The sequence below is a fragment of the Amblyomma mixtum genome, chromosome 2 (assembly GCF_055824585.1).
Source record: "Amblyomma mixtum isolate Tamu chromosome 2, ASM5582458v1, whole genome shotgun sequence".
Taxonomy (NCBI): Eukaryota; Metazoa; Arthropoda; class Arachnida; order Ixodida; family Ixodidae; genus Amblyomma; species Amblyomma mixtum.
The window spans coordinates 78,256,718-78,282,444 of record NC_143013.1 but is presented as its reverse complement, the minus strand read 5'-3'; the positions used below and the strand labels follow the sequence as shown (position 1 = coordinate 78,282,444).

Below are 25,727 nucleotides of genomic sequence, written 5' to 3'. Positions count from 1 at the left end.
TGTACAACTGCACAAAAAGAGAGCCACACAAGCGTAGGTATCACAAAGAGAAAAGCACAACAGCGGTTCACATTTACCGTTGATTCTTCATTGCAGCGACGCTATGCTCTGCGTTCCCCATAATTTAGCAGGATGCGTGACGTGCACCGGAAAGAGAGCGGTACGGAACGTGCGGATGATTCACGGAGGAGAGAAAAACATAAAGCTCGCACCAGCTTCGATAGAGCTGGCTCAGTACTGGAAAACAGAAGGGCACACGGGCACACAGGACTGGTCGGCATCAACTGTTTCTGGGGCATCAAGAGCACAGCGACGCATAACCAAAGCAAGCAATGGTAAGGTGACAGTGATGATTAGGGCTCAGATATTCGCCGGGAACACGGTTCGCAATCAAACGCGGTTCATCTCAAGAACCGCTGCACTATAGACACCTTCGCTTCTTATACTTCCTTTGGTTTATTCTCAGCTTAGCCCGAGCGAGTTCAAACGGAGTTGTTAACCGGCCGCCGCCAGTTTACCGGAGAGCGGTTTACCGGGCAGGAGCCATTAGATTGCATAAACGCACTAGAACGGCAAAGCGGAAAGTTGGGCAAGTTGGATAACGTTCATGATGTAAAAAATAGCGCACAGGGAACACACGGGACGGAAAGTAAACGACGCAGACAAGCGCTAACTCGCAACTGAGGTTTATTGCTGACGCGCGCAATATAAGGTAGTCACTTTAAAAACATAAAACAAAAACAACCACAAACAGTGGGAGGGACTGTTTGTGGTTGTTTTTGTTTTATGTTTTTAAAATGACTACCTTATATTGCGCGCGTCAGCAATAAACCTCAGTTGCGAGTTAGCGCTTGTCTGCGTCGTTTACTTTCCGTCCCGTGTGTTCCCTGTGCGCTATTTTTTACATCATGCACTAGAACAGGCCACGTCTTACAAATCAGGGTGATTAGAAGAGCTAAATGGGAAAAACAGCACGCTACATGTTTTGTTCACGTCTTTCCAACTCGGGTCGCCTTGTTTACTTCTATTACACTTTCATCGTCACCATCGTAGTAGCTTCTTTTGGGGTCGGTCGTTGCTCAACACCAGAAATTTGATTTTTTGCTTTACGTTTTCTAGAAGAACAGTGGCAGGGTTGCAGTCAGTATCCATAGGCTCCTCTCCAAGGAAGAACCCTGAAACGCATTTTCACGTTGCTTTGAAAGTACACGTATCGCTTGCTACTTGCAACCCTTGCCTTGTTAACCCAGGACGGTTCAGACAAGCGCCATACTGCCACACCACTTCTGGAGTGGTGGCCGCGTGAGCACGCAGCAGTCCAGCGGGCAACATGGCGGCCCAAAAAGAGAACTTTTTGCAAATTCTTATATATCTTTCTGACCTGGCCGTCGCCATGTTGCTGGGTGGACTGTTTTTTGCACCCGGCGTTACCAGGCGCTACAAGGCACTGAACGCACTTGAAACTGCTACGTGGCACTGGTGGAGGTGCGGGCTCGACGCCCCGATGTCCAGGACTCCTCTTGGAAGCCACTCATCGAGTCTCGACCGGCTTCCACATGTCTGCAACAGTAGCCGCTAGGCGGCTGCTTGGCATGAAGCTCGCGCTCCACGTTGGTGGCTTTAGTGAAGGAACTGAAGTTCCTTTCCGGCCGCCTATCGGTGCTCTTCGGTGTTGGAGTTCCTCTGCAGTCCAGACCTCGAGTTCCCAACTCAAACTGCTACGTGTCAATGTGCTTCTGTCTCTACGTGCCAATGTGCTTCTGTCTCTCAATCCCCATATGAAGGCGAAAGGAAAAGGAGAAGCCCCATGTTTGCATTAGGAGCCGGACTCTGATGCCGCTGTTCCACTCCGCTTTTATCCACCGCGATCGCTCAGTGGCTTTCGCGTTCGACCGCTGAGCCCTAGGACGCGGGATCGAATCCCTGTCTCGGCGGCCGTATTTAGACCTAAGCGAAATGCAAAATACGGCCACGCGGTGCGTGAAGTCAGGGTTTGTGTCGTGTGGTCGTGCTTCTGCGATGCTTCGAAAGCTTTACAGCGAGTACCAGTTCCCTACAAAGTACAAAAAAATTTCCGTAAAAGTGCAACACTAGCGAAAGCATCTGTTCCACACTGCTAATTTTTCTTGTTTTTTTTTTTTTTAAAGGGTGCGCTGAGCCCGTTAGCACCGTTGCATTCACGTACCCTTAAAAGGTGCGGGGTGAAGCTCATTCGGGTGCATGGGTCTGTAAGGGTGGGCATAAGCAATCAAAACTGATCAAACTGCAAAGCAGCCTTAATTAAAAGGGGTGCAACTCTAGCGATCACACCCTTACTGTATGAGTGTGACAACCATACCATGCACCCATCTGGAAGGATGCAAGGATGTGAGCATTTTTTACAAAAGGGAATTTTTTTACAGCGATACTCGCTGACCAGAATCTCTGTCCGGCGACAGCGACGAAATCAGCTAACCGTACAGTGCGAGGGCCGCCCTTTTCAGGAGTGAATAGCGTCCGTACATTTTACTATACCTAGTATATATGGCGTGTTGTGCCTCTTCCTCGTATGTCTCAAACTCCCGTTTACATCGTACCTCCCGTTGTGCCCTGCTGCTTAGGAAGAACTGAGGGTGCCCAAGAAGAAGGACCTGGTGTGCCCCTTGGCTGCCCAGTATGCTGCAGAGCACACGCTGCGACTGCATCCGGTGCAGGAGAAACTCATGGAGGTGAGCAAGAAGAGACGCATGTGCACTCAACACACACGGTAATGCGGTGCTGCGACGGGACTTTGGGTCGCGGCTGAGTACGACAGATGTTTTGAAAGCACAGCTGCTCCAGGCACCACAGTAGGGGTCACAGATGTAAAAGATGGCAGTTTGAAAGATGTGCTGGGTTGAAATACGCGTAGCGTAGTCCTCGCTATGTGCCTTTCCTCTGGCCGCTCTCCATACGTGTACAGGTGCGAAAGTACAAATGGTAGTACTTAGTTTTAATTTAATAGAAGCGCCTGTCTGTGTTTGTTCTGGTTTTCTTTGGGAAAATGCCAGCACTATTTTACTAGCAGCAGCAAGAATTACAAAAATAAAGAAAAACTGCAGCAAAACTCGCTCGCTCGCTCACTCACTCACTCACTCACTCACTCACTCACTCACTCACTCACTCACTCACTCACTCACTCACTCACTCACTCACTCACTCACTCACTCACTCACTCACTCACTCACTCACTCACTCACTCACTCACTCACTCACTCACTCACTCACTCACTCACTCACTCACTCACTCACTCACTCACTCACTCACTCACTCACATCACTCACTCACTCACTCACTCACTCACTCACTCACTCACTCACTCACTCACTCACTCACTCACTCACTCACTCACTCACTCACTCACTCACTCACTCACTCACTCACTCACTCACTCACTCACTCACTCACTCACTCACTCACTCACTCACTAACTCACTCTGTAATAAGCAATTAACGATTTTCCTGTTTCCGGCCGCAGCTGTTGAGTGAACTCCAAACTGCATCATCATTTCATTTACTTTGCACTTGAGATTCAGTAACGATATGTGGAAATCAATTAACTGCGCAGAATTCTCTCGAACTTGATGTTTTCTCATTGCTTAGCATCAGAGAAAGAATTCAAAAGTAGTACTGGAACACTCACGGCATGGCGCAAACTACGTCGTAACAGTGTTCATTGAGCGTACGTATACGCTGCCGACATGTCGCTTAAGCATAGCGAGGAGGAAGCAGCACATATTTCTGGGTCGTTCATTGCCACCCAATGCGGGCAGTACCACCGTAGTCGTGTAGTGCATCTGTCTAATACGAGAGCTCAACACACGGTTCCTTGCAGATCACAAAGAAGCATCGTTACGGCTCTATGTTGGGTGACAGTTGCCAGCTGCAGTTCTTTCAAATCCTGCTCAAGACTATGTCAGCCAAAAAGTACCTCGAAATAGGTGAGTACCGTGTGAACGATTGGCTTTGCCGCTGTAGACCTGTCGGCTGATGGGCTGCGTATTTTATAGAACAACAAATATAGATCGGCGGAAAGAATTATACGAGTATCGAAAGCTGTTGCTAAAATTCGTAAGTGAAATGTGCCATCAAGGTGAAATGAAACACGAAGAGGGTAATTGAAACGTGAACTCAAGAACACAAAAATGTTAGGTGGTGCAGCAGATACACAGGACGGATTCGTTAACACTTCCGCCCCACGGCATTCGTGCCATGGAAGAAAAAGCCAAGCGCACTACGCACTAGTATTCACCCGCCTTCAGCTCAAAATTTCTAGTTAGCCTTCTCAATTTTCATCATCTTGTTCGTGCGTAATTTGACGCTGATTTTACATTGTATAATATATGAGCATATGACCCCCCCCCCCCCCTTCCCCCCCCCCCCCCCCCCCTTAGGGAGATGTTATTGAGCTTCGCATAGGAAGCTATTTGGGAGTAAGAATACGAACTCTGGCACAAGAACCAAAAATAAAAACGCACTTTCTCAACGTATGCATCAGACGCGAGAGTAAAAAAACTTGCCAAAATTGCATCAATAACTCACAGTTTAGTACACAAGATATGAACAAGTGTTCAGAGGAGGCCACAGTTCGCCAGCCAAGGTTTTACATAAGGACTTCTTGGCTAGTGAACTGAGGCTGCCCCTGAACTCTTGTTCACTTCGTATTGTGTTATCAAGAATCCCATCTTCCGGCCCTCTCACTACCGCGGACCACAAATTAGTTTTTAGTTTAGCTTTCTTTAATGCAGCAAGTTTTCATGAAAATAAGTTTGAAGAGCGCATTATAAAGATGGTAATGATATTCCACAGTAAATAAATATTTGAATAAAGTGTTGAATCTGCTGCAATTTATTCAGGAAACCAGATAGGAAAATGTTAGTTGGGCGCAATACAAGCAATATGTTAATGTGGAAGTGCCAGGAGTAAATGCCACCGGTATTCTTACTGAGCGTTAAATGGCTGTCTTACGAGTGTGCTTACGAGTGTGCTTAAGCGCGTGAAGCCATCGGGCTTGCGCCAAGCTATCGTTATGAGGACAGAAAATTTCCTTGAACTTTGTAAGCTAGAGGTGGATATATAAGCTAGAGGCGGCTAATTAGAGGTGCTAGAGGTGGCTAATTAAAGGTTCTATGCTTGTAACTGCAAATAACGGTGTATCAGTGGGAAGTGTAGGCGAGAGGAAACTCCCAAGCAAAATGAAATGAGCTCTCCAGGTCTTACCATTACGCTGACAAGGTCGTGTCATGGCTGTAATGATCTTCAACGCTACGTATGGACACCACTGTCAACTAAACTGCGTTACTCTGCCTCAAACCAGTATTGCTTGTTTCTCCGATCAGCTCCCGCTGCCATAAGCTGGCTGGGCTCACAAGTTCCGCAGTGTGACTAGAATGCTCCTTTTAGCACACTATGCGCAAAGCCAACGCCACTAGCAAGCCTCATTAAGCCTTTAAAAGTTCAGTAATAGATTCGTCGGACTGTACTACAAACACTTCATGCTTTTACTGAGAATTCCATAGCTAAATATTCTCGAGAGCAAATGTAGCTTAAGGTATCTGGGTCGCTAAATTCCCAGGATAAGTTGTTGGTGACAGAACTGGTTTGGTTTGGTTTATGGGGTTCAACGTCCCAAAGCGACTCAGTCTATGAGGGATGCCGTCGTGGAGGGCTCCGGAAATTTCGACCACCTGTGTTTCTTTTACGTGCACTGACATCGCACAGTCCACGGGCCTCTAGAATTTCGAAATTCAACCGCCACGGCCGGGATCGAACCCGCGTCTTTCGGGTCAGCAGCCGAGCGCCGTAACCACTGAGCCACCGCGGCGGCGTGGTGACAGAACTGCTAATTTCTTCTAAGTGGCAGAAACGCTTGGTTACTAAGGAAACTTGGCTATAGTTATAGTCCGCGTAGTGTTCCTAGGAGCACTAAGATAGCATGTCGTGCTGCAGCCTCTGGTGCCACGCAGTCAAGGGGATCAATATGTACAGGCGCCCAAATCTTTAACTGGCGTGCGCGAGCGGCGACTTTTCTGTGCGTCAGCGCCATATGAAGGAGCGAAGTTGGAAACAGGATGAGGCTAAGCGCATGCTCATAAAGCACGCTCGGCTGGGCCCGTCGTCTGCTAAGCTGTTCCTTCTTAAGGACGTCACCCCTTATTATCGCGTTTCGACGAGCAGGCAGCGTGAGTAGACGAATGGTTTTGCTCGCATTTTACGTTCCGAAGAACAGCGTTGCAGCAACCAAGCGAGGAAATAAAACTCAAAGATAGGCCGAAAACTCCCAGTCATGCGATAAGCCGGAGAACATGGATCGTTCATGTGTTACTTGCTGACGCGAAAGCGTTTTTTCATCTGAACGAAGGGCGCTTATCAACACTCAGCGTGCTTTATGCTTCAGCGTGGTGACGAAACTAAAAGGCCGCTGTGAAACTGAAGTGAAGCTGCCCTGCAGCCGTGCTCGCAGCAGTTCGGAACAGTTATCAAGATTCCACTCCGTGTATGTCAAGCGACAAGACTCCGAATTATAGGGATGTCCTTGGGCGGCTCATCGCAGAAGGAGATGCTAAAGCAACTGAAGTGGCTGGGACTTCAGTGGGCAGAATCATACGTGCCTACTGGGACGAAAGCCGGATCGAAGATGCTCCTCGCTACCTCATCAGGAAAACAAAAGAAGAAGATTTGCAGATGCTCTCCGGCTTATCGCATGATTGGACGTGTTCGGCATATCTTTCAGTTTTATTTCGTCGCTTGGTTGCTACAACGCTGTTCTTCGCAGCGTAAAATGCGAGCAAAACCGTTGGCCTACTCACGCTGTCTGCTCGTCGAAACGCGATAATAAGGGGTGACGTCCTTAAGAAGGAACAGCTTAGCAGACGACGGCCCCAGCTGAGCGTGCTTTGTGAGCATGCGCTTAGCCTCATCCTATTTCCAACTTCGCTCCGTCATACGGCGCTGACGAACAGAGAAGTCGCCGCTCGCGCACGCCAGCTAAAGATTTGGGCGCCTGTACTACCCCATGACGTAATGCAACGCCTATGCAATGCGTAATATTAGCCGGACATGGCCTACCGCAGTGTGTCGCAAAAAAAAAAACAAAAAGAATACCAGTACACGCTCGTTTCCAACCGGCTGCTCGGGTCAGCGCATACAATCTGTTCGTTTGCTCTAATGGTAGGTCTCTCCGTTTTCCTTCACGCAAACCTAAGGTAAATACATGTTTTCATATAGTATGAACCTTTTCCTGGAATCGGAACTCCACGCACCATACAGCTGGGAGGCGGGTACTGCGCACATTTTATTACTTTTTGTGTAATGTTCCCGCACTAGCGTCACTACGCATTTAGGTATTTTGCTTATTTTTCGTTACAGCGAGACTCTTTCGTTCTGGAAAACGTTTTTTGCGCGGTCGTGTTAACATTAATGAAATAGAAATGATAAAACTGGGATGTTTGGCGCGCGGCTATGTGGCGTTGCCCTTGAAAATAAGTGCGACGCATTACCCGTGTGGCACATCTGCGGCATCGCCTCTATATTGTAATTTTTCTAATCGTCCTTTGCTGGTAAAGGTATTCCATTCGGCTAATGCATGCAGATGATGCAGTAATCAAAAATGCTTCACGCCGACAGTAGAAAAAAAAGTTACATCTTTCCGAAGCTGAAAAGGTCGCCATTGTTTTACAAGTAGAAGGGTGTTACTTCAGTTTCATACAATTAGATTGCCGATAGCTTTAGAACAAGAGCCGCTATTGCTATGGCAGTCTCAGTTGGATTGGTATTGGTACCTCGGTTATGAGTCAGATTTACACGTGTGGTTGAGTACGCGGATAATACTCAGACTAATCATAAAACCCCGAGCACTTTCTCCCTTCTTAAGGTTCATTATGAACTAACACTTTGATACCTTATTAAGCCTTAATGCATTGGGTCTTAATGCCTGACTCATAACCTCTTGGACAGTGTTCTTTTTGGGCACCACACGAACACAAGAGTTTTCGGTTCGAACATGCTGCAACAATAATGCTGATGTGAGAGGAAGGTACCTCATGCAACGGTCGTTGACAATATCAGGCATTGTACAGATACTCTTTACTGCTGCACATTTACAACTGCACATATACTGCATCGACATGTATAACTCAGTGCATTTAAAGCACGAAACGTCAGTGTCAATAAGGCTATGACAGCGGTATCTCATTGAATTTCTGTGTAGCGTTTTTTTTTATGGTCACATCTGTTAGCGTCCACAAAGCGGTATGGTGTTTTAGAGCGCAGCTCTTAGGCGCCCATTCCTGCGTTCCGCGTCGTCGGCGCCGTAGGCGTTGTCGGCGTAACTTGTTGTGCAAGTGAAGATGGCTGCCACGGGAAGATCCTGGAGCATGGTGGCTAGCAGCGTAACACGCCACCTGTAAGCGGTAGTATGTGGCGTGTGAAGAGCAGCGCTCAAACTTTGTATTACCGACTATCGTGATCGTCTGTAAATTTTTTGATCGTGAGTATGAGCCCGGACTGTCAGCTGAGGCCAAACTAGCGCGTTCACTCTGGGGCTTCAGTGAATTGAGCTGTGCTGTGGGTCCTCATTATGCGTGTCCCTGAGAAAGCTTGCTATTGGTCCAGTTAGAGGACTCCGTTCTGCAAAAAAAAAAGGTAACTCACGTGACGTTAGAGGTAGAGGTTCGGAGCAATGCACGTCATGGTAAAAGGTATACAAGTAGCGCATGTACAGCCTTTGTCAAAAGTTTAGAGCTCATGTGGTTTGCTTCTAAGCACTATTGTGGCGCTCGTGCAGCATTCATGGAAGTCCTACGCATCGGAGGGAGCACGACCAATAATCTTCTTACCTTCGGGAGATTTGGGACGCTGAGGACGCATTACGGGCAAAGCAGTGTGGCCCAGAAGCAAACCCCCTGTGCTCTAAACTTCTGACAAAGGCTGTACCCCTCAAAAGTGCTGCCATTTTCGTGGCTGAACTGTGATCGCGACAGTCAACTAAGTGAACCGGTGAGATTCAGTTAAGATTGAAGCGCTTTGAGGACTGCGGGCGACGTTGCATGCGAATGTGTCGGGTTCGGATATGTGTCCGATGTTGCGTATAGGAACCGGCAGCTGCCAAAGGGCCACTTTTCTAGTTACTGCAAGGGTGAGGCACTGACGGCTATGATAAGGCCAATTAACACCGTGACCTTCACCACCTGCACAGGCACGTTCACAGGCTGCAGTGCAGTCGCCGCTGCCCTGGCGTTGCCCCCAGATGGAAAAGTGGTGGCGCTGGACCTCCACGAGACGCTGGTGAACGTCGGGAGGCCGTTATGGAAGGACGTACGTATACGACTGATTCGCACTTATATGCTGCCTAGTGGTAGCAGTGTTAGGATCAGCCAGCTCTAGCAATGGTGGCTTTAGCAGCGCCATGCCATGACTAGGTGAAATGACGTTCTATGAGAACTGGCCTCGTGTGCATCTATCTTCATGCACTGGAGCGCTGAGGTGTAGTGGACCTAATGCCTGTTTGTGGCAGAGAAGGTGCTCCTCGCTTGTTAATAAAGATGAAGAAAGCAACTGACTGATTACATTTTATTATAAAAGTTTTACTGCGATTGGTAAGCGCACCGATGGCAATAGGTGGTCTATCTTATGACTGTGTGTGGATACCTTACTTCGCTGTATTTGCCGGTTGTTGAGTGAATCATTCAATTGGTCAATTAAGAGGGTACAGTGGAAGCTTTATTATCAATAAATGTATTGATCATGGAATAAAGGTAACAAGCGTTGAGGGGGAGCCTGAATATACTTAGCCAACGTTGGGACAGGAGGACGCTCATAATGAAGACAAGTCCGTTTGTCAAAACATTGGCTAAGCACTTTGAGGCTCCCCCATCAACCCTTGTTCACTTTATCTTGTGTTGTCAACGATCCCATGTTCCTGCCCTGTCTGTAAACTCTTGGTCATGGGTTTAGGTTACAAGTGGATCAGCGTTCTGTAATTATTTTTGCCATACTTATGATAATCTCCCTCACTGCCATAATGAGCAGATGTCCTTAAAAATCTTTTTCTCCTACAGGCTGGCGTCGAAGACAAGATTGAGCTTCGTTTCGGACCGGCGGTTGAGTCTTTGGGTAAGTGCCTCCCGATGTGGGGGGAACCTTGTGCAATCTGGTCGGGTCTCTGCACAGACCAGTGGATATGAATATCATTAACCACTTGGTTCTCGAGAGAAATTTGTTGAAGCAAGTAAACTGGACTGCACTTGCTTTAAAAAGTGCTAAACACAGAAAGGCATAAAATCTATCTTTTAGTCGACTAATTAACCACGTATGTAGCCGGAATGTGGAATTCAACGAAAAATTTGAAAGGGAGTCTGAGCACACCCCAGAGAGCGGCGACGGTAAAAGGAAGGAGCACCTTGGATTAAAGAACAAACGCTGATAGATGATGCTATAGATGTAACGCAGTGGAAGGAGAGAACTTGAAAAAAAAAAGAAAACATGGTAATATAACTCAGAAAATCATTGGGCTGTGAGAGCACCAAGTTTAGCGAAACGCGGTCTGCAGCGACACTGGGACAAAACGTATCTAGAAATTCAGGTCAAAATCATCTTCAAGCGGAAAACAGTTTATGAACGCAATTTTTTCATGCATTGTAAGAATTAAGTATAACAATCAACATGTGCATGGCAATCCGCCGGCAGTTCTTTTTTTTTGCTGTTAACGTTTTTAGTACCGTGAAAAGCGTTCGCAATTGTTTTTTTTTTATGGCAGTTTTGACTGTTAGATGCGATCGATGGGAACACGTTAAAAAGAGATTTTGTTGCACACCAGAATAATGTTTAGTTTTATGGGGTTTAACGTCCCAAAGCGACTAAGGCTATGAGAGACGCCGTAGTGGAGGGCTCCGGAAATTTCGACCACCTGGGGTTCTTTAACGTGCACTGACATCGCACAGTACACGGGCATCTAGAATTTCTCCTCCAAAGAAATTCAACCGCCGCGGCCGGGATCGAACCCGCGTTGTACCATTACTTTCAATATTTAGATGACAGTATCTTGCAATATTTCAGTATTCAAAAATTTTTCCCCAGAATGTTGGACATGCGAGTGACATGAACACTAAGGGGCGGCAACAGTAGCAGATACGCTTCTGCAGAAGCGTTACTTTGTGTTAGAAGCTATGTTTTAGAAAGGTAAGGCTAGAGAAGGATAGGGGCAGGGAATATTGAACTAAAAAACGCTTTAACAAGTGAAATGGCGTCCATAAGAGAAATAGCTAGTTGTGATACAAAATTCTAAACTTTCTCAAACAGGCTAAGAGCTATCTTATAAGGAAACAAACCGTTCAACGCACGGGGATACTTTAAAAGGCAGGGAAAGGGACCGAATACACATCTCACAGTCAGTACCATTTGCGTAAGCGACCTCATTTTGGACTGGTAACTCGTTCTTTGGTACAGATAAGCTGAACAGTCTGAGGAAATATTTTACGGTTGTCTCACCTCGCAGATGCTTTGCTGCGGGAAGGACAGGCGGGCACTTTCGACTTCGTGTTCATCGACGCAGACAAGGAGAACTACGACAACTATTACGAGAGGTGCCTGCAGTTGGTCAGGCAGAACGGACTTATCGCCATCGACAACGTATGTCTCGAAGCTCTCTTATGCTACTATTTCTGTCGCATCTCAACCAAGTTTGCCCATGTGTGCAAGGTGCAGTGTTCCCCAATACTTGGAGTCCAAAAACACAACAGAAAATTATCTGTCGTCACAGCAGATTTTCTGTAATGTGTTTGCCCATGAACTTGAAGTAACAACAGAAATTTTCGTCGTAAAAAGAGAAGTTTGTGTAGTTACTACAGAAACGTACCACAGACTATAGAAAAGTGCTGCACACAAATGCTGTAAAACAACAGAAAAATCGGTCATTACGAAAAAACATTTTGCCGTATTTTTGACACGGTTCTGTCGTTTTTTGGGCTGGGTAGCGTCTGCGCATTGTTGTTTTCAAGCAGAATTACTATAAACGCTGCGTGCGCTGGCGCGTCGTGGTATACGCCTAACAATGAACGATCTCAAAAATTTTAACGAGCGCACGAGAATGAAACAAGGACAGAAAAAAGACACACACCACAAAGCGCCGTTTTTTGAATGAACGATGCTTAGCACCCGTGAACAAGTAACGAAGGACCTCCCGGCCTTTCTCAAGGTCACTCAAGGTATGACCAGACCGCTTAAACACCTCCTCTCTCCCGTGGTTGTCCAAGAACAGCATGAGCCACAAGCTCGGTTCCGCCTGACCCCCCCCCCCCAAAAAAAAAAAAAAAAAGAAGTAACTAGTCTGCATCCGCCTCATGACACGGAGGGGGGGTTTAACAATGTGGCAAAGGTACCAGAAGGCACCCAGCATGACTGATTGAACCAGGTAGCGCCTCTCAAGCAGAGGCTGGTCAAATGTCTGTGCCCTTAGCACACGAGCTATAATGCCTTCGACGACGGAAGACCACACACCATCCCATATTCCAACACAGTCGTAGGTCACGCCTAAAATGTACATCTGCGAGCAACTGTGCAAAGGTATCTCAGATGTAATGCGAGTTCGAGGAGACCCCACCAAAAAAGGCCGCCACCGTCTGGAAGACGTTGAAGTAACGAGCGTTGTTTGGTTTACTAGAATTGATATGAATGAGATTAAAGGGAGGTACGCCAATGGAAATACGAATTTGTAAGTTTGTTTTCACATGTGATAAAGAGACAAACATTTCACTTGTACAGATTGCAACCAACTATCACACAAACTATGCCACCATTTCGTCCCCTGACGTCATACTTACATAGTTCCACCTCTATCCACCATATTGGACCATAACGTCATTGGCACGCGGCAGGTGGTCGTTTCTACAGTGGTATTGTATACGGCGCTACAAGTCTCAATGCGAGATATGCTGTTTTCTAGTTGCTGCCACAGATGGCGCTGTGATCTCAGGGTGGTAGCAGACCCACGAAATATCGAAACGTGATGAGTAAGAACTAACGCTCATAAAAGTCACTACTCTCAAGTAATTAAGAGCCGCCCCAGACAAGCAGGCGTACTCACAAAAAAATTGGCTGTGGTTTAGCTCTGGTTAAACCTGGAGGATTGCGAAAGTAACACCTGCGCGTAGCCATATATTGTTGCGTAAGCTGCATTGCTCACGGTCTCGCCATCTCGCGTGCTCTTGCACAACCATACTGCACATGCGCGAGGAGCAAGTGACGTCACTACGCACAGCTGGCGTGCCTCGCCGCGCGCGCGCGCTCGCTTTCCTTTGACAACGCCAACGTTAATGAACACAATGAACGCCGATGGCCTATGACTTCAGCGCTGCGTTTCTGGTACAACCTTGTGAATGCCTGCAGCTCACATCTCTCTCTCTCTCTCATCACCCCACGTACAATAAACACGATTCAGGCATCCACTGACCCAGAGAGCCAGTTATGCGCACATCCTTTCCTTAAAATGATCGGAGTGTAAAACGTGGTCAACGCCAACGCCAATGAACACAACGAACGCCGACGGCCTATGGCTTCAGCGCCGCATTTCTGGCACAACGTTGTCAACGTCAACGCCTGCAGCACGCACCTGTCGCTACCGCCACTTAGCTTTAAGCATGGTTGAGGTATCCACTGTTCCAAGAGGGCAGTTATGCGCCTTCCCTCTGGTTCAGGTGTCCACCGAGATGTGGACACCTCACCCTCACCTCATGCTACGTATATCCTGGCACAGCAGAGCTCAGCTACTACCAATTTTATATACACCACAAACCACGCAGATGGCAAGCAGATGGCAATGCGCAATCGCTACTGCGCATCAGATAGACTGAGAAAGAGAGAGGGAGACTGTCGGCGAAGCGATGGAGTGCGCGTGGCGGCGGCGGCTCTTGCCCCGGCGCGCCAGCTGTGTGTCGTGTGACGTCAGCCGCTCCTCGCGCATGCGCAGCTTGGCCTTTACAGAGATCCGCTAAATGGCTCGGCAACTAGCGTAGTGTTGCTTTCACAACAAAAGATTTAAAGTTTCAAGGAAGCTGCGTTCATCAGCTAAGTAGAGAGAGATGTAATCTGCATATGCGGTGACGCGCAGCGCTACCCAAGGCAGTGGCGATTGACAGCCAAGAGGAAAGGGTCTAATGCTAAGACAAACAAAAGCGTGGATAGCGGACAACATTGGTGGGCTCCGCGGCCAACATCAAATGCGGTACTTTCCTAGCCTTCTAGAACGAGAACGAAGTGATTGAAATATCCCTACGCATTGCTTGCTTCGGGCATTGGCTTCGTGCTCACGAAAGAACTAACAGGAATGAGGTGCTTCTGGTTCCAACCGCCCGTCTATCTCTCCCTCTGTGTTATTACAGCGTTCAATCCTGTGCCGCATTCACCGATGCGGGAAGGACTAATGGCGAAGTGAAAGTTCTCGCTGAGTTTTACATTTTGTGCATTAGAATGAATAGCTTATGCACCACAAAAGTTCAACTTACTGCTATCCATATACTGGTTGTCTTGCAAAGTTTTGTTGTCTGACACTTCTCCTGGTATTCGCCTGTTTTCCCTGGTCCTTATAACCTCACCTCTTGTTCATGCCAGGTGCTGTGGCGAGGTACGGTTTACGACCCCGAAGACCAGACGTCGGAGTCCATGTCTTTGCGGGCCTTCAACAAGAAGCTGCACGAGGACGAGAGGATAGACATCTGCCTTCTTCCCGTGGCCGACGGGCTAACGTTTGCACGCAAGAGGTGAAAGGTCATCTAGGATAGGTGCCTGGCTACACAGAGTCTTAATAGCGTGAATGTCATCAGTAATAGAACCGATCAACGTGGTGCGTTGTCCTGGATAAATAAATATTTTGCTCAGTCGCACGGATACTCTTTAATACGCTTTGTTTCTCCGGAAAGATGGGCTATGTGGGTGAAGGTCTTCATGCTCTGCGCTTGTACTTTTTAATGCTAAAGATTAAATGGATTACTCAAGACAAGGTCATCGGCGCCGCAATTTGACCTTCGAGTGGAGGAGTGGTGGCTGTGGCAGCCACGTGACATATTTTCCCTCACTCCTGCCTTTATCCCTTCCCTTAAAGCGCAGTTCGGGCGTCCACCGAGTTGTGGGGCAGATACTTTGCCGTTTCCTTTCGTCAAAAAACAAACCAAACAAAACAAGTGGGCCGCCGGCGTTCATTGGGTTCATAAGCATTGGCTTTGACAAGGTTGTAGAGACCGTTGATTTTGGTGAAAGGAAAGGCGCAGAACTGGTTTCCTGGGTCAATGGACACCTCAATGTCGCTTTCATTCATGTACTTGGCGTTGGTGTCCACGTACAAAAACCTGCTTTCGCTCAATAGCCACGGAGCTGGCTGAAAGGCGCTTCAGGCGTTGGTCGACTCCGTCCATCGTACGCGGAGAATTAAAAAAAAAAAGGCGGGAGCCGGACGTTAATCCTATTTAATTAGGGAAATCGGCCACACAGGACAATAAGTCGAGGTTTCTAAGAATGCTCGGAACGTGTCGATCGAGTTCCCGCGGCAAAAAGACGAGTTCAGATTCCTCTTCACTGTACCTTTAAAGGAATTTCGGATCAATCGGACGCTATGACTGGTCCAAAGCTCTAAATTTAGCGGATTGGCCTGCTACTCGCGGCAGAAAAGGGGACTGCTCAGGACTCTTCAAAGCTGGGAAAAGAAAACATACAGGGCGTCACCAGGAAATCTGAGAGCATGTTCCAACGCGCTGCGGTTATCTGTATACCGAGTTTATTTCACGGAAACCCACTTCAGGCCTTAGTTATATCTTGCGAAAGCAAACATTGCAGGAGCACTGTTCACCGCTTCTGTAGAACTCGCTTGTGTGACATGCGCAAGAAGTATCCAACAGGCGATTCGCTTCTATTGTACTATAGTTCGAACACGTGAATGTAGCTAGTGCAGGAATTAGCGAGAAAGATAAAATACAGCAAACAATGCTAAGCATGAAGAGTTCGAAAATAAAAAAATATAGCCTCAAATTAGGTCTTCTTGCGAGGTCGCACTACTAACAATGTTGGAATCACGCAGCCGGCTCACCTTGCAAACATCCGGGCAATTGAAGGAGTCTAAAAACATAGAATTCTGTTGGAGGACGTCGCTAAGTTTTCCCCTAGTATTGCTGTCCCTACCGTCACAAAGAGAGTCACCCAGCCTAAGGAAAAATATGCGGCTGGCGGTGATGCCTTGCCAGTCACTGGAGACATTCCTGGATTTGTCCCATTCGTCAACGCGTGCAGCACTCAGAACTGTCCGAAGCGCCAGGATTGTTTCCAGCATGTCCTTGTGTTCTGTTATGTTTTCGCTGAGGCTGTGGAGGCAAGGCAGGAGTTCACTACTGTTCTTCAAAAGGGCAACAAGCCACTTGTTCTCTTTTGCGAACAAGTAAGACCACAAACTCTTGGCTATAGGGACGCCGACCAGAGGAAGATCCATGAGATTTTTCTCGTCGTTGCGATGATCGAGGAGGGCGTAGGCCAGAGGAGTCACGACTACCCAAGGGTCCGAGATGTAGACGGATTCGTCCGTCATTAGCCACTTGGGAAGGTGCCGTTGTCTTCTCTTAATTTCGAGCCTAAATTCGTAGTCCTTAATCACCAGGAAATGTGCGGCGAAGTTGCTCGACGGTAGTGCAGGGGATACGTCGCGTGGTAGGACATCGGATGGGAAGTACGAACTTAAGCGCTCCACATGATTAACTAGCTCTGTGCGACTTTCAGAAGGAAAGAGGTCTGCAACAATACCTGTGAATGCGGCGACGACTTGGGAGTAGATTGTCTTTATGTGCTGGTTCTTGGAAGCAGTAACCATCATATTCGCGTAGAAGTCAATCCATAAGCTTGGAAAATGTTTTTGGAGCATGCAACGGCTCTCGGAGTTGTGAGTGGCGTTGGCAGTGCCGTTCGCCGTTACCTCTAGGTATATCGGTGCGACAGCGTGAGCGATTATCGATGTCAAAGGAAGTGAGGGGTTGCCGCTTGTCGTGAGCAGCTTGAAAACAGCGGAGATGCGACCCGGCAAATCGATGCAGACTATTCGGACCTTTTGGAACGGAGCTTCGAAGACGTCGCGGGACAACGCCTCCATTGCCGTTTGGGCGCCTTGGGCTCGAAACAAGTCGGGACTACAGGTCGACACAGTACTGTCCAGCTGCTCGCCAAAGCTTGCCTCGAAAGCGAAATAATCTCGGCGCTGTGTCGAACTACCCGTGTGATCTTGCACCATACTTAAGACGTCGTCGATGCATTCAACACAGGTGTAGTTGAAGGTCGAGAAGGTTGAGGCAAGTTTTGCTAGCGGGAGCTCGATTCGAAACGTGGGATAGAATGAGTCCAGGACTGAGATATGTATGGGCATCTTGATCAGTAGCTTGAGTGAAACAAAAGCCATTAAGAGCAAGAGCTGGCCAACGTTCGCAGAACGCGGTACCCTGGCGTTACGCAGAATGGCAGAAGTCATCTCTCTCACGAACTGCCGGGGTCCGTGGTCCAGCAAAGCTTCGCACTGGGAAAGTAGGGTGGCAAGCAGTCTTCCGGAGTGCGCCTTGGGGTGGTCTCGAGAGCGAATAAGAGCATCACGCTCGTTCCAGGTGTTCCAGCGGAACGCGAACGTTTGGCGGACGTTGAGTGGGCAGACGTAGCTTTGGAAGTCGTCGCATGGGCTGCGGTCGTGGTCGACGTTGAGGCTTTCCAGGAAGGCGAGGCAGCAGAATGGCTTCTCGTCCGGAGGCGTTCCTGTGCTCCCCACGGTGTGCTGGAACTGCTTGATTTTGTGCGAGAGACCCCAGAGGAAGATGCAGGCGCCTACGCCGACGGCCAGGCCCGCGATCGCCATGGCTGCGAGCTTGCGAGGAATACGTGCGTCTCGCCGTTGTCTCGGTGTAGGTCTGCTTTCGGGGCAACTGGAATGGACGCTACTCAGCATGGTCGAGTCCTTGCCGAGACGAGTTGTAGTCGACGGTGCGCGTTCGTACACACGCATTGCGCTTCGTCTTCTTCTTCTTCTGCCTGTTTCTTTTGATGTCACGTGCCTCTGGAAGAGCCTGAATATTCATCCGCGTATGAGCAAAAATTCAAGAACGCCAGACACGTCACGAATGTCAGACAACGACCGGAAGAAAGACCACACGAAGGTGCGAAGAACATTCTAAAATGTCAGTGATTTCAAACAGATTTCGTAGGTTCTGGGCGGGAATGGGCGTTTGACCTACTCTCAACGCCGAGACACAGACATGAGTGGAGGATCAGAGTATAAACAAGCCCGCAGTGTGTTCCTCTGATGCATGAGTGTTTGAAGTAATGAAATACGACCGAGCCAGAAAATTTCACCTGGCTGTGAACCCCAGAGAGAACACAAATGAGAGATTTGAAGTACTATTGGCTAAAGGCGCCTGATCACCTCTTGGTTCACAATGTGTTTCTAGTCCGGTGGTTCGATGCATGGTCCATGGAGAGCATACCCACAAAGCTTTCCTATGAGGCCTTATTATTTATTTATTTATTCATTGCGCCCTTAGGGCATTACAATAGGGGGTTTCTGACAAAAAAAGTTACACGAGGTCATGCGAAACAATGGTACAACTGTCGAGGTAAAAATGTCAAAGCATGGCAAATCGTCATTGCAATATAGAAGCAGACATGTGAAATGAAAAGTAGTGGCAAAAATATGTGATCGAAAGGTAAGAACAAAGATAACGTCCCCGCAGTATAGTAGGTGCCTATAAAAATAAACAAGAAATGAAAGAAACAAAGTAATACAATTTTCACACTGCAGCTCGTAGATGCTGCAAGGTCATAGAAGGCGGAGCTGGAATGCGGTCTAGAACGAAGCGCCGGCGTCATCAGTAAGGCTGCGGAACTGAAGCGGCAAAATGAAGTCTGCTGACTAACACAAATACGAGGAAAATAATTGTTTACAGGTTTGTAATTTATAGCGATTTAAAACACAATTTTAATTACCCGTTAAAAATGGTTTAATTGTGTGAATTTGGTTGGGTAGTACAACGCTTTTTAAATAAAATAATATATGTATGTTCGAATACATTTTTTTTTCAGAGCAAAAAACACAGGACGAAGAAAGGACCACGACCGCCGCCTTTCCACTTTAACACGTATGTTCGAGTTCCCTCACAGTAGCGACCAGCGGCTCTGTTATGCCGTTCACCCAGACCTAGGTACTGCGACTTGCTTGCCGCTAACTGCCGGCCACTTCCGGCCACTTCCGACCTTCGCCGACGTATCTCGTCACCTCGTGACTTCGTTGCATGCAGCTTCTCGTCTTTTATCAGCGTTGATTTCAAGCGCTTGGTTACTTTTATTGCGGCTTCTCGTCTTTTATCAGCGTTGATTTCAAGCGCTTGGTTACTTTTATTGCGTAAGCACTTATCTGATGGGCACGAACCTCTATAGCAAAATCGTCCGTTGTTTGTTCATTTGTCTGTTCGCAACTGGCCTAGCGTGAGCGCTTCGTCTCAAGGCAATGCCTGCTTAACGTCGTATTCTTCGTGGCACTAATCCGCGCTTTCGCACTGATTAGAATTTAGTAAACATTCTCTGCAGCCTTTTTGTCCTCACGCTACGTTTTCATGGCCTACGTGTGGGTGCTTGTTTTCTGCCTTGCCAGCCACAGTTATAGTCGCACGGTTTAGACGCTGCTCGCTTCGGCGAGATTGTGTGGTTCGAGACGGAGAGCGCACACACCACGCGAAGAACTGGTGCTTTGTAGGAAATTGCGAAAGTGAGAACTGCTCAGCTGGCATCACGTTGCAACGGTAGGGTTTTACAGTCGCTTTGATACTATGGTATGCTGCTTCCATTGAGTACCTATACCAGACAAAAATGTATGTCCTCCGTGTGCTCTTAAAATCAGCCCTAATTTTGGCGGGAAAGTACAGCGCAATTTAAATCACTCTAATGCCGTTTCTGCACAGGAGACAACTAGGTCGTTCTCTGCTCGTGCAAAGTTTAAGCTTGTCTAGTAGGTTAGTACAGCAACCTCTTGTGTCACTATTCCGAACTGTGTGTGTTGTGGTTTTCAACTAATAAGTTGACTTTGGTTAAAAATTTGAGCTGCTGTCTCTTTTCATGTGGGCTTAACTCAATCTGCCCGATCCGGTCACAACCCATTACTAGCAAACTCGGGTGCTCAAGAACGCCTGTCAAACCTATAATTATGTACCCATAACTGTACCCCTTCTGCGTAAAGACGAATCGTTAAGCCTGTTGGTGCGTTAACACCTTGATCTACAGCTCTATACACGAGGAAAAGACGAAGGAAGAAGATACAAGAATGCGTATGTGCCATGCCACTAAAGCAACAAAAACAACAGCTGAAAACAGCGTCGGTAGTCTGCGCTCATCGAGTCTTCTTTCTTCGTCTTTGTCTCGCGGGGTTCCCGCCAAAAAATCACGTGGCTATGACGTCACGTTTTACTTTTTAATTATGACGTCATAATTTAGTGTTCCGAGCACTTCGAAGAGGGCGCTGGCTACGCACCATAAGCCTCCATGTTTTGAACGTCTGGACTTCAATGCAAGCAGTGCTACCACTCTACATCCACCTTTGGTGCTGCATCAGCAGAACTGCAGAAGTGTCAGCGGCTGAAACGACACGATCTGGTAGCCGGTTCCATTGGTTTATCGTACGCGGGAAAAAAGATGATTGGAGTACGGATGTGCAGCAAGCTATTTCACGTATTTTGTAAATCTGGTCTTTTCTGACAGAGGTGAACATAGGGGACTCTAGGTAAAGATTGCGATCAACCAAAACCTTTCCTCGCGCTTTTTGCTTCAGCACTTTGAGCCTGCTAGATAAAAAGCGGTGCGCTTCAAGAACTTGTCACGAAAGCGCTTTCTTCAGTGCGGTAACGCTGGCATCATATCTGTCAAGCATAACGTTGTAACCGTCGCGATTAAGCTAGTGCGCCTCGCTTCTCGCAGCCATGCCCTCTCCACAACTATCTTCCCCGCGCGCTGCATCGACTATCCTCGATAAGCCAAGGTTTTTTTCCTCCTCGTTTCCAGGGTAAGGCACGAGCGAAGACCGTTGCGTACTACGTTCAAAGTCAGTGGCAGTCGGTGTCGACGTAGTATGTTGTAAACGAAAACTTAAGCTTCATTCCAAGTGATACCGAGCGCTTCCTCCACAAGGTTTGAGGGGAAAGCTGCGCTTACTCTCTTTTTGCGAAGTACCAGTATCTGCTTCCATATCCTTTGCGAGCGCCCTCCCTATACAGACAAGAGAAGAACGTTTCAAATCGATTTCAAACAACTGGGCTGCCACCCCCTTATCGTGATTTCGTGATGCCTTTGTGAAGCTCCCGTGCAGAAATTTGCTGAGGCGCCGGAGCATGGCAAAGTCTCTACTGCAGCTTTTTTGTGAGTTCATGGCGTATTTTGTAAACATCTATTTCACTTTCCATTTCAGTTGGTTGTGACGTCAATGTGACTGAAGCAACAGCAGATAAGGAAGGATTAGAGGCGATACAACTCGTTTCCATGTGCTCCATCATTTGTGGGCCTCGGCTCCGCCACTGCGACACGGGCTCGATACGCGTTTATACAAGTGAGCGGCATTAAGTGCGCGTTTCTGTCACGACAGGCATGACGTCTTCTCTCATGCCCTGCATCAATGGGCGAAGCGACTAATGAGAGAGGACCATAAGGATTGGAAAGGAAACGCATAGTTACGCAGGTGGGCTCGGTGGCTGTGCCACGATGCAGTCATCAATTCCGCTCGTTTTCGCCACGCAGGTTTTTGCACCGCTCATCACCCAGATGCTATTCCTGTCCCTGGTTCCCGCCCCTTCGCATGCCACCTGTGCCATCGAATCCCTTCGTTTCGAATCTCCCGCCGGCCTGTCTGCACAGCAGCCTGCGGCTTCAACCTGTCCGGCAGCGCCACCGCTGCTATTCCTCGACCACCTCGACTGTCCCCGGACTCACCCAAGGTCATCGACAGCAGCAGCTACGGCGACTATAAAACCGCATCACCCGCGCTCGGCGCCCTGTGGGCTCGGTGGCTGTGCCACGATGCAGTCATCAATTCCGCTCGTTTTCGCCACGCAGGTTTTTGCACCGCTCATCACCCAGATGCTATTCCTGTCCCTGGTTCCCGCCCCTTCGCATGCCACCTGTGCCATCGAATCCCTTCGTTTCGAATCTCCCGCCGGCCTGTCTGCACAGCAGCCTGCGGCTTCAACCTGTCCGGCAGCGCCACCGCTGCTATTCCTCGACCACCTCGACTGTCCCCGGACTCACCCAAGGTCATCGACAGCAGCAGCTACGGCGACTATAAAACCGCATCACCCGCGCTCGGCGCCCTGTGGGCTCGGTGGCTGTGCCACGATGCAGTCATCAATTCCGCTCGTTTTCGCCACGCAGGTTTTTGCACCGCTCATCACCCAGATGCTATTCCTGTCCCTGGTTCCCGCCCCTTCGCATGCCACCTGTGCCATCGAATCCCTTCGTTTCGAATCTCCCGCCGGCCTGTCTGCACAGCAGCCTGCGGCTTCAACCTGTCCGGCAGCGCCACCGCTGCTATTCCTCGACCACCTCGACTGTCCCCGGACTCACCCAAGGTCATCGACAGCAGCAGCTACGGCGACTATAAAACCGCATCACCCGCGCTCGGCGCCCTGTGGGCTCGGTGGCTGTGCCACGATGCAGTCATCAATTCCGCTCGTTTTCGCCACGCAGGTCAGTAAACAATACTCTCTTTTCACGAAAAAATCGAGCAATTACTGCCTCCTGCAGCTACCGAGCCCACAGAGCTGCCTTTCCATTGCTCTTGAATGTGCTGATGTCGTGCGTGCCCTGTTGCTCTTGGCTGGCGATGTTGAATCAAACCCAGGCCCCGAAAAGGTTCTAGAGGAACTGAAGAAACTCTCTGATGGTCAGTCACAATTAATAGTCGAGGTCCAAGGTCTTAGAAATCAACTTACAACTACGGTACAAGCTATTTCTGATCTTAGTAACAGGTTATCCACCCTAGAAATTCATTATCAAGATGTTGTAACCCTACGCACCGACATGGATACGATCTGCGCTAACACTACCCAAACAGCCAAAGAAATCAGAGGTATAGAAGCCCGTTTGGATGACGCCGAAAATCGCTCGCGACGCAACAATTTAATCTTTTACAACATTAAAGATGAGAGTACATCTGAAACATATTCGGAATCTGAAGAAACAGTCCTCCGCCTCTGCCGTGATCAGTTAGATCTATCCATTGACCCTAAAGAAATTGAAAGGGCTCATCGTCTCGGGCGTCATTCTCCTGAGCGCATTCGACCCATAATAGTGAAATTTACATTTTTTAAAACCAAGGAGATGATTCTTTCAAATGGCCATAAGTTAAAAGGCACCGATTACAGCATAGGGGAGGACTTTTCACGCCCTGTCCGAGAAGCGCGAAGGCACCTCGTAAAGTTTGCCAAAGCTACTACCACTAAATTTTCCTTGCGCTACAAAACTTTGTGCATCGGTTCTAAACGCTATGCATTCGACGAGTCATCACAGTCTGTACACGAAATCTCATAGCATAAGTCTTATCGTCGCGCCACTACTAATCTTCCTTGTAACAGCCCTCGCGGTAAACTTCCAAATCTTCCTTTTTCTGTTATCTTTACCAACATACGTAGTTTCCTTCCCAAGCGTGAACACATTTGTAATCTTGTTTCATCATCTTCCAGCAATATACTTGTACTAACAGAAACGTGGCTAACAGACGACGTCACCGATCCGGAAGTTTTAGCTGATTTACCAAATTTTAACGTTTTCCGAAAGGACCGCAAAGGTTCACGAGGAGGAGGTGTTCTTATTGCCACTAACCAGCTGTTGCCTTGTTCTGTCATTAACATCCAATCAGAGCTTGAAATACTTTGGATAATCTGCCGTTCCGTACCACAAATCGTCATACTAGGCGTCTGTTACCGGCCCCCCTCCAGTAGTCCAATCTTTTCCTCAAAGTTAAGCGATAGTCTAAATCAAATAACTAGCAAATATCCCAACGCGCGCATTCTTCTTTTCGGTGATTTTAATTACCCATCCATTGACTGGCTGAACCCAACACCAACAGGCAATACTGAAATGACGAACTTTGTCGACGTTTGTTTGAATTTCAATCTTACCCAGTTAGTAACTGAACCCACACGCGTAACACATGAATCCTCCAATATCCTGGACCTCATTCTAACTAACCACCCGGAAAGTTTATCATCACTTACTTCTCTCCGCGAAATTAGTGACCACAAAGTTTTACACGCTACTTTCACCTTCATCCCCCAATCGCGCTTAACATTCCCTAAAACGATTCGCCTTTATGACAGAGCGAATTACGAAGAAATCAATAATCATTTAATAGCGTTCTTTCCAAACTTTGATACAAGTTTCGATGATCGATCAATTGAGGAAAACTGGCTTATCTTTAAAACTAAAATTATAGAACTTACAGCGAAGTTTATTCCCACCATCACATTTCGTGCCAATCCCAACAAACCATGGTTCACAAAGCATTTGAAAACACTTGAAAACAAAAAGAAGAGATTTTTCCGTGCAGCTAAACGTAACCCGAGTGCATGCGCATGGAAGAAATATTACGAAGCCGAGTCAACATACCTGCAGTCTATCCATGATGCCAAACGAACATTTTTCCAAACTGACCTCCCCAAGATTCTAACAAATAACCCGAGAAAATTCTGGAAAGTATTAAACCCCGAACAGGCGCCGGTCATCACACTTGCTAACCCGCTTGGTGAGATGACCAGTGGCATTGAATGTGCTAATATTTTTAACGCCGCTTTTTCATCCGTTTTCACACACGAAACTGATATGCCCCTTTGTACCGAAACTGACAACCTGAGTTCGCATATGCCTCCAATCATCTTTTCTGTGCACGGCATTATATCTATCATTGAAAATATCAAGATGTCATCTTCTGCAGGTGCTGATGATATCACCCCCAAGTTCCTAAAAAATACTTGCCATGCTTCCGCAGCGTATCTGTCAAAACTGTTTGCACAATCACTTTCCACAGGTAACATACCCAGTGATTGGAAGGTGGGGAAGGTTGTTCCGGTCTTCAAATCAGGTAACAAAGAATCACCCCTTAATTACCGTCCCATCTCTTTAACAAGTGTGCCATGCAAAATCATGGAACATGTCATTTATACTCATATAATGAACTTTCTTGACTCTATAAATTTTTTTCATCCTGCTCAACACGGTTTCCGTAAGAACCTATCGTGCGATACACAGTTGGCTATTTTCGTCCATGACCTGCATGTGAACCTCGACTGTAACCTACAAACTGACGCAATATTCCTGGACTTCGCGAAAGCATTTGACAAAGTACCCCACAAACGCTTACTACTAAAACTGTCCTGGTTAAACCTTCATCCTAACATATTACAGTGGATAAGCGAATTCCTGGCTAACCGCACCCAGTTCGTTAACGTTAATAATCAAGCCTCTAGCTCTGTTCCGGTAACATCAGGTGTCCCGCAAGGATCAGTCCTTGGTCCGCTATTATTTTTAATATACATTAATGACCTTCCAACGCATGTCTCTTGTAACGTCCGTATTTTTGCCGATGACTGTGTCATCTATCGCACTATCAACAACGCCTCTGATCAGTTCGCCCTCCAGAATGACTTAATCAGCATACAGGACTGGTGTA

At 47.7% G+C, this 25,727-nt stretch overlaps 2 protein-coding genes across 6 annotated transcripts in view; both read left to right on the top strand.

Annotated features, from left to right (window-relative positions):
• The window catches only part of LOC149359812 (uncharacterized), a 55,947-nt gene extending 41,046 nt beyond the window's left edge, over nt 1-14,901 (top strand). For 4 of the 5 annotated variants that reach the window (XM_089571920.1, XM_089571917.1, XM_089571915.1 and 1 more), the window contains 6 exons: nt 2,601-2,708; nt 3,855-3,960; nt 9,216-9,334; nt 10,078-10,132; nt 11,514-11,647; nt 14,624-14,901. In XM_089571920.1, coding sequence (XP_089428046.1) covers nt 2,601-2,708; nt 3,855-3,960; nt 9,216-9,334; nt 10,078-10,132; nt 11,514-11,647; nt 14,624-14,776 — 675 coding nt within the window. In that variant the 3' untranslated portion in view covers nt 14,777-14,901. Of the gene's footprint in view, nt 1-226; nt 336-2,600; nt 2,709-3,854; nt 3,961-9,215; nt 9,335-10,077; nt 10,133-11,513; nt 11,648-14,623 lie in introns of those variants that run through there. The other variant, XM_089571916.1, reaches the window with a different exon arrangement.
• Nucleotides 14,902-21,766: 6,865 nt separating this feature from the next.
• Nucleotides 21,767-24,857, top strand: LOC149359811 (uncharacterized). Its single transcript, XM_089569149.1, has one exon. It carries the CDS (start codon nt 21,767-21,769, stop codon nt 23,588-23,590), a length of 1,824 nt encoding a protein of 607 aa, XP_089425275.1. The 3' UTR covers nt 23,591-24,857.
• Nucleotides 24,858-25,727: the final 870 nt, after the last annotated feature.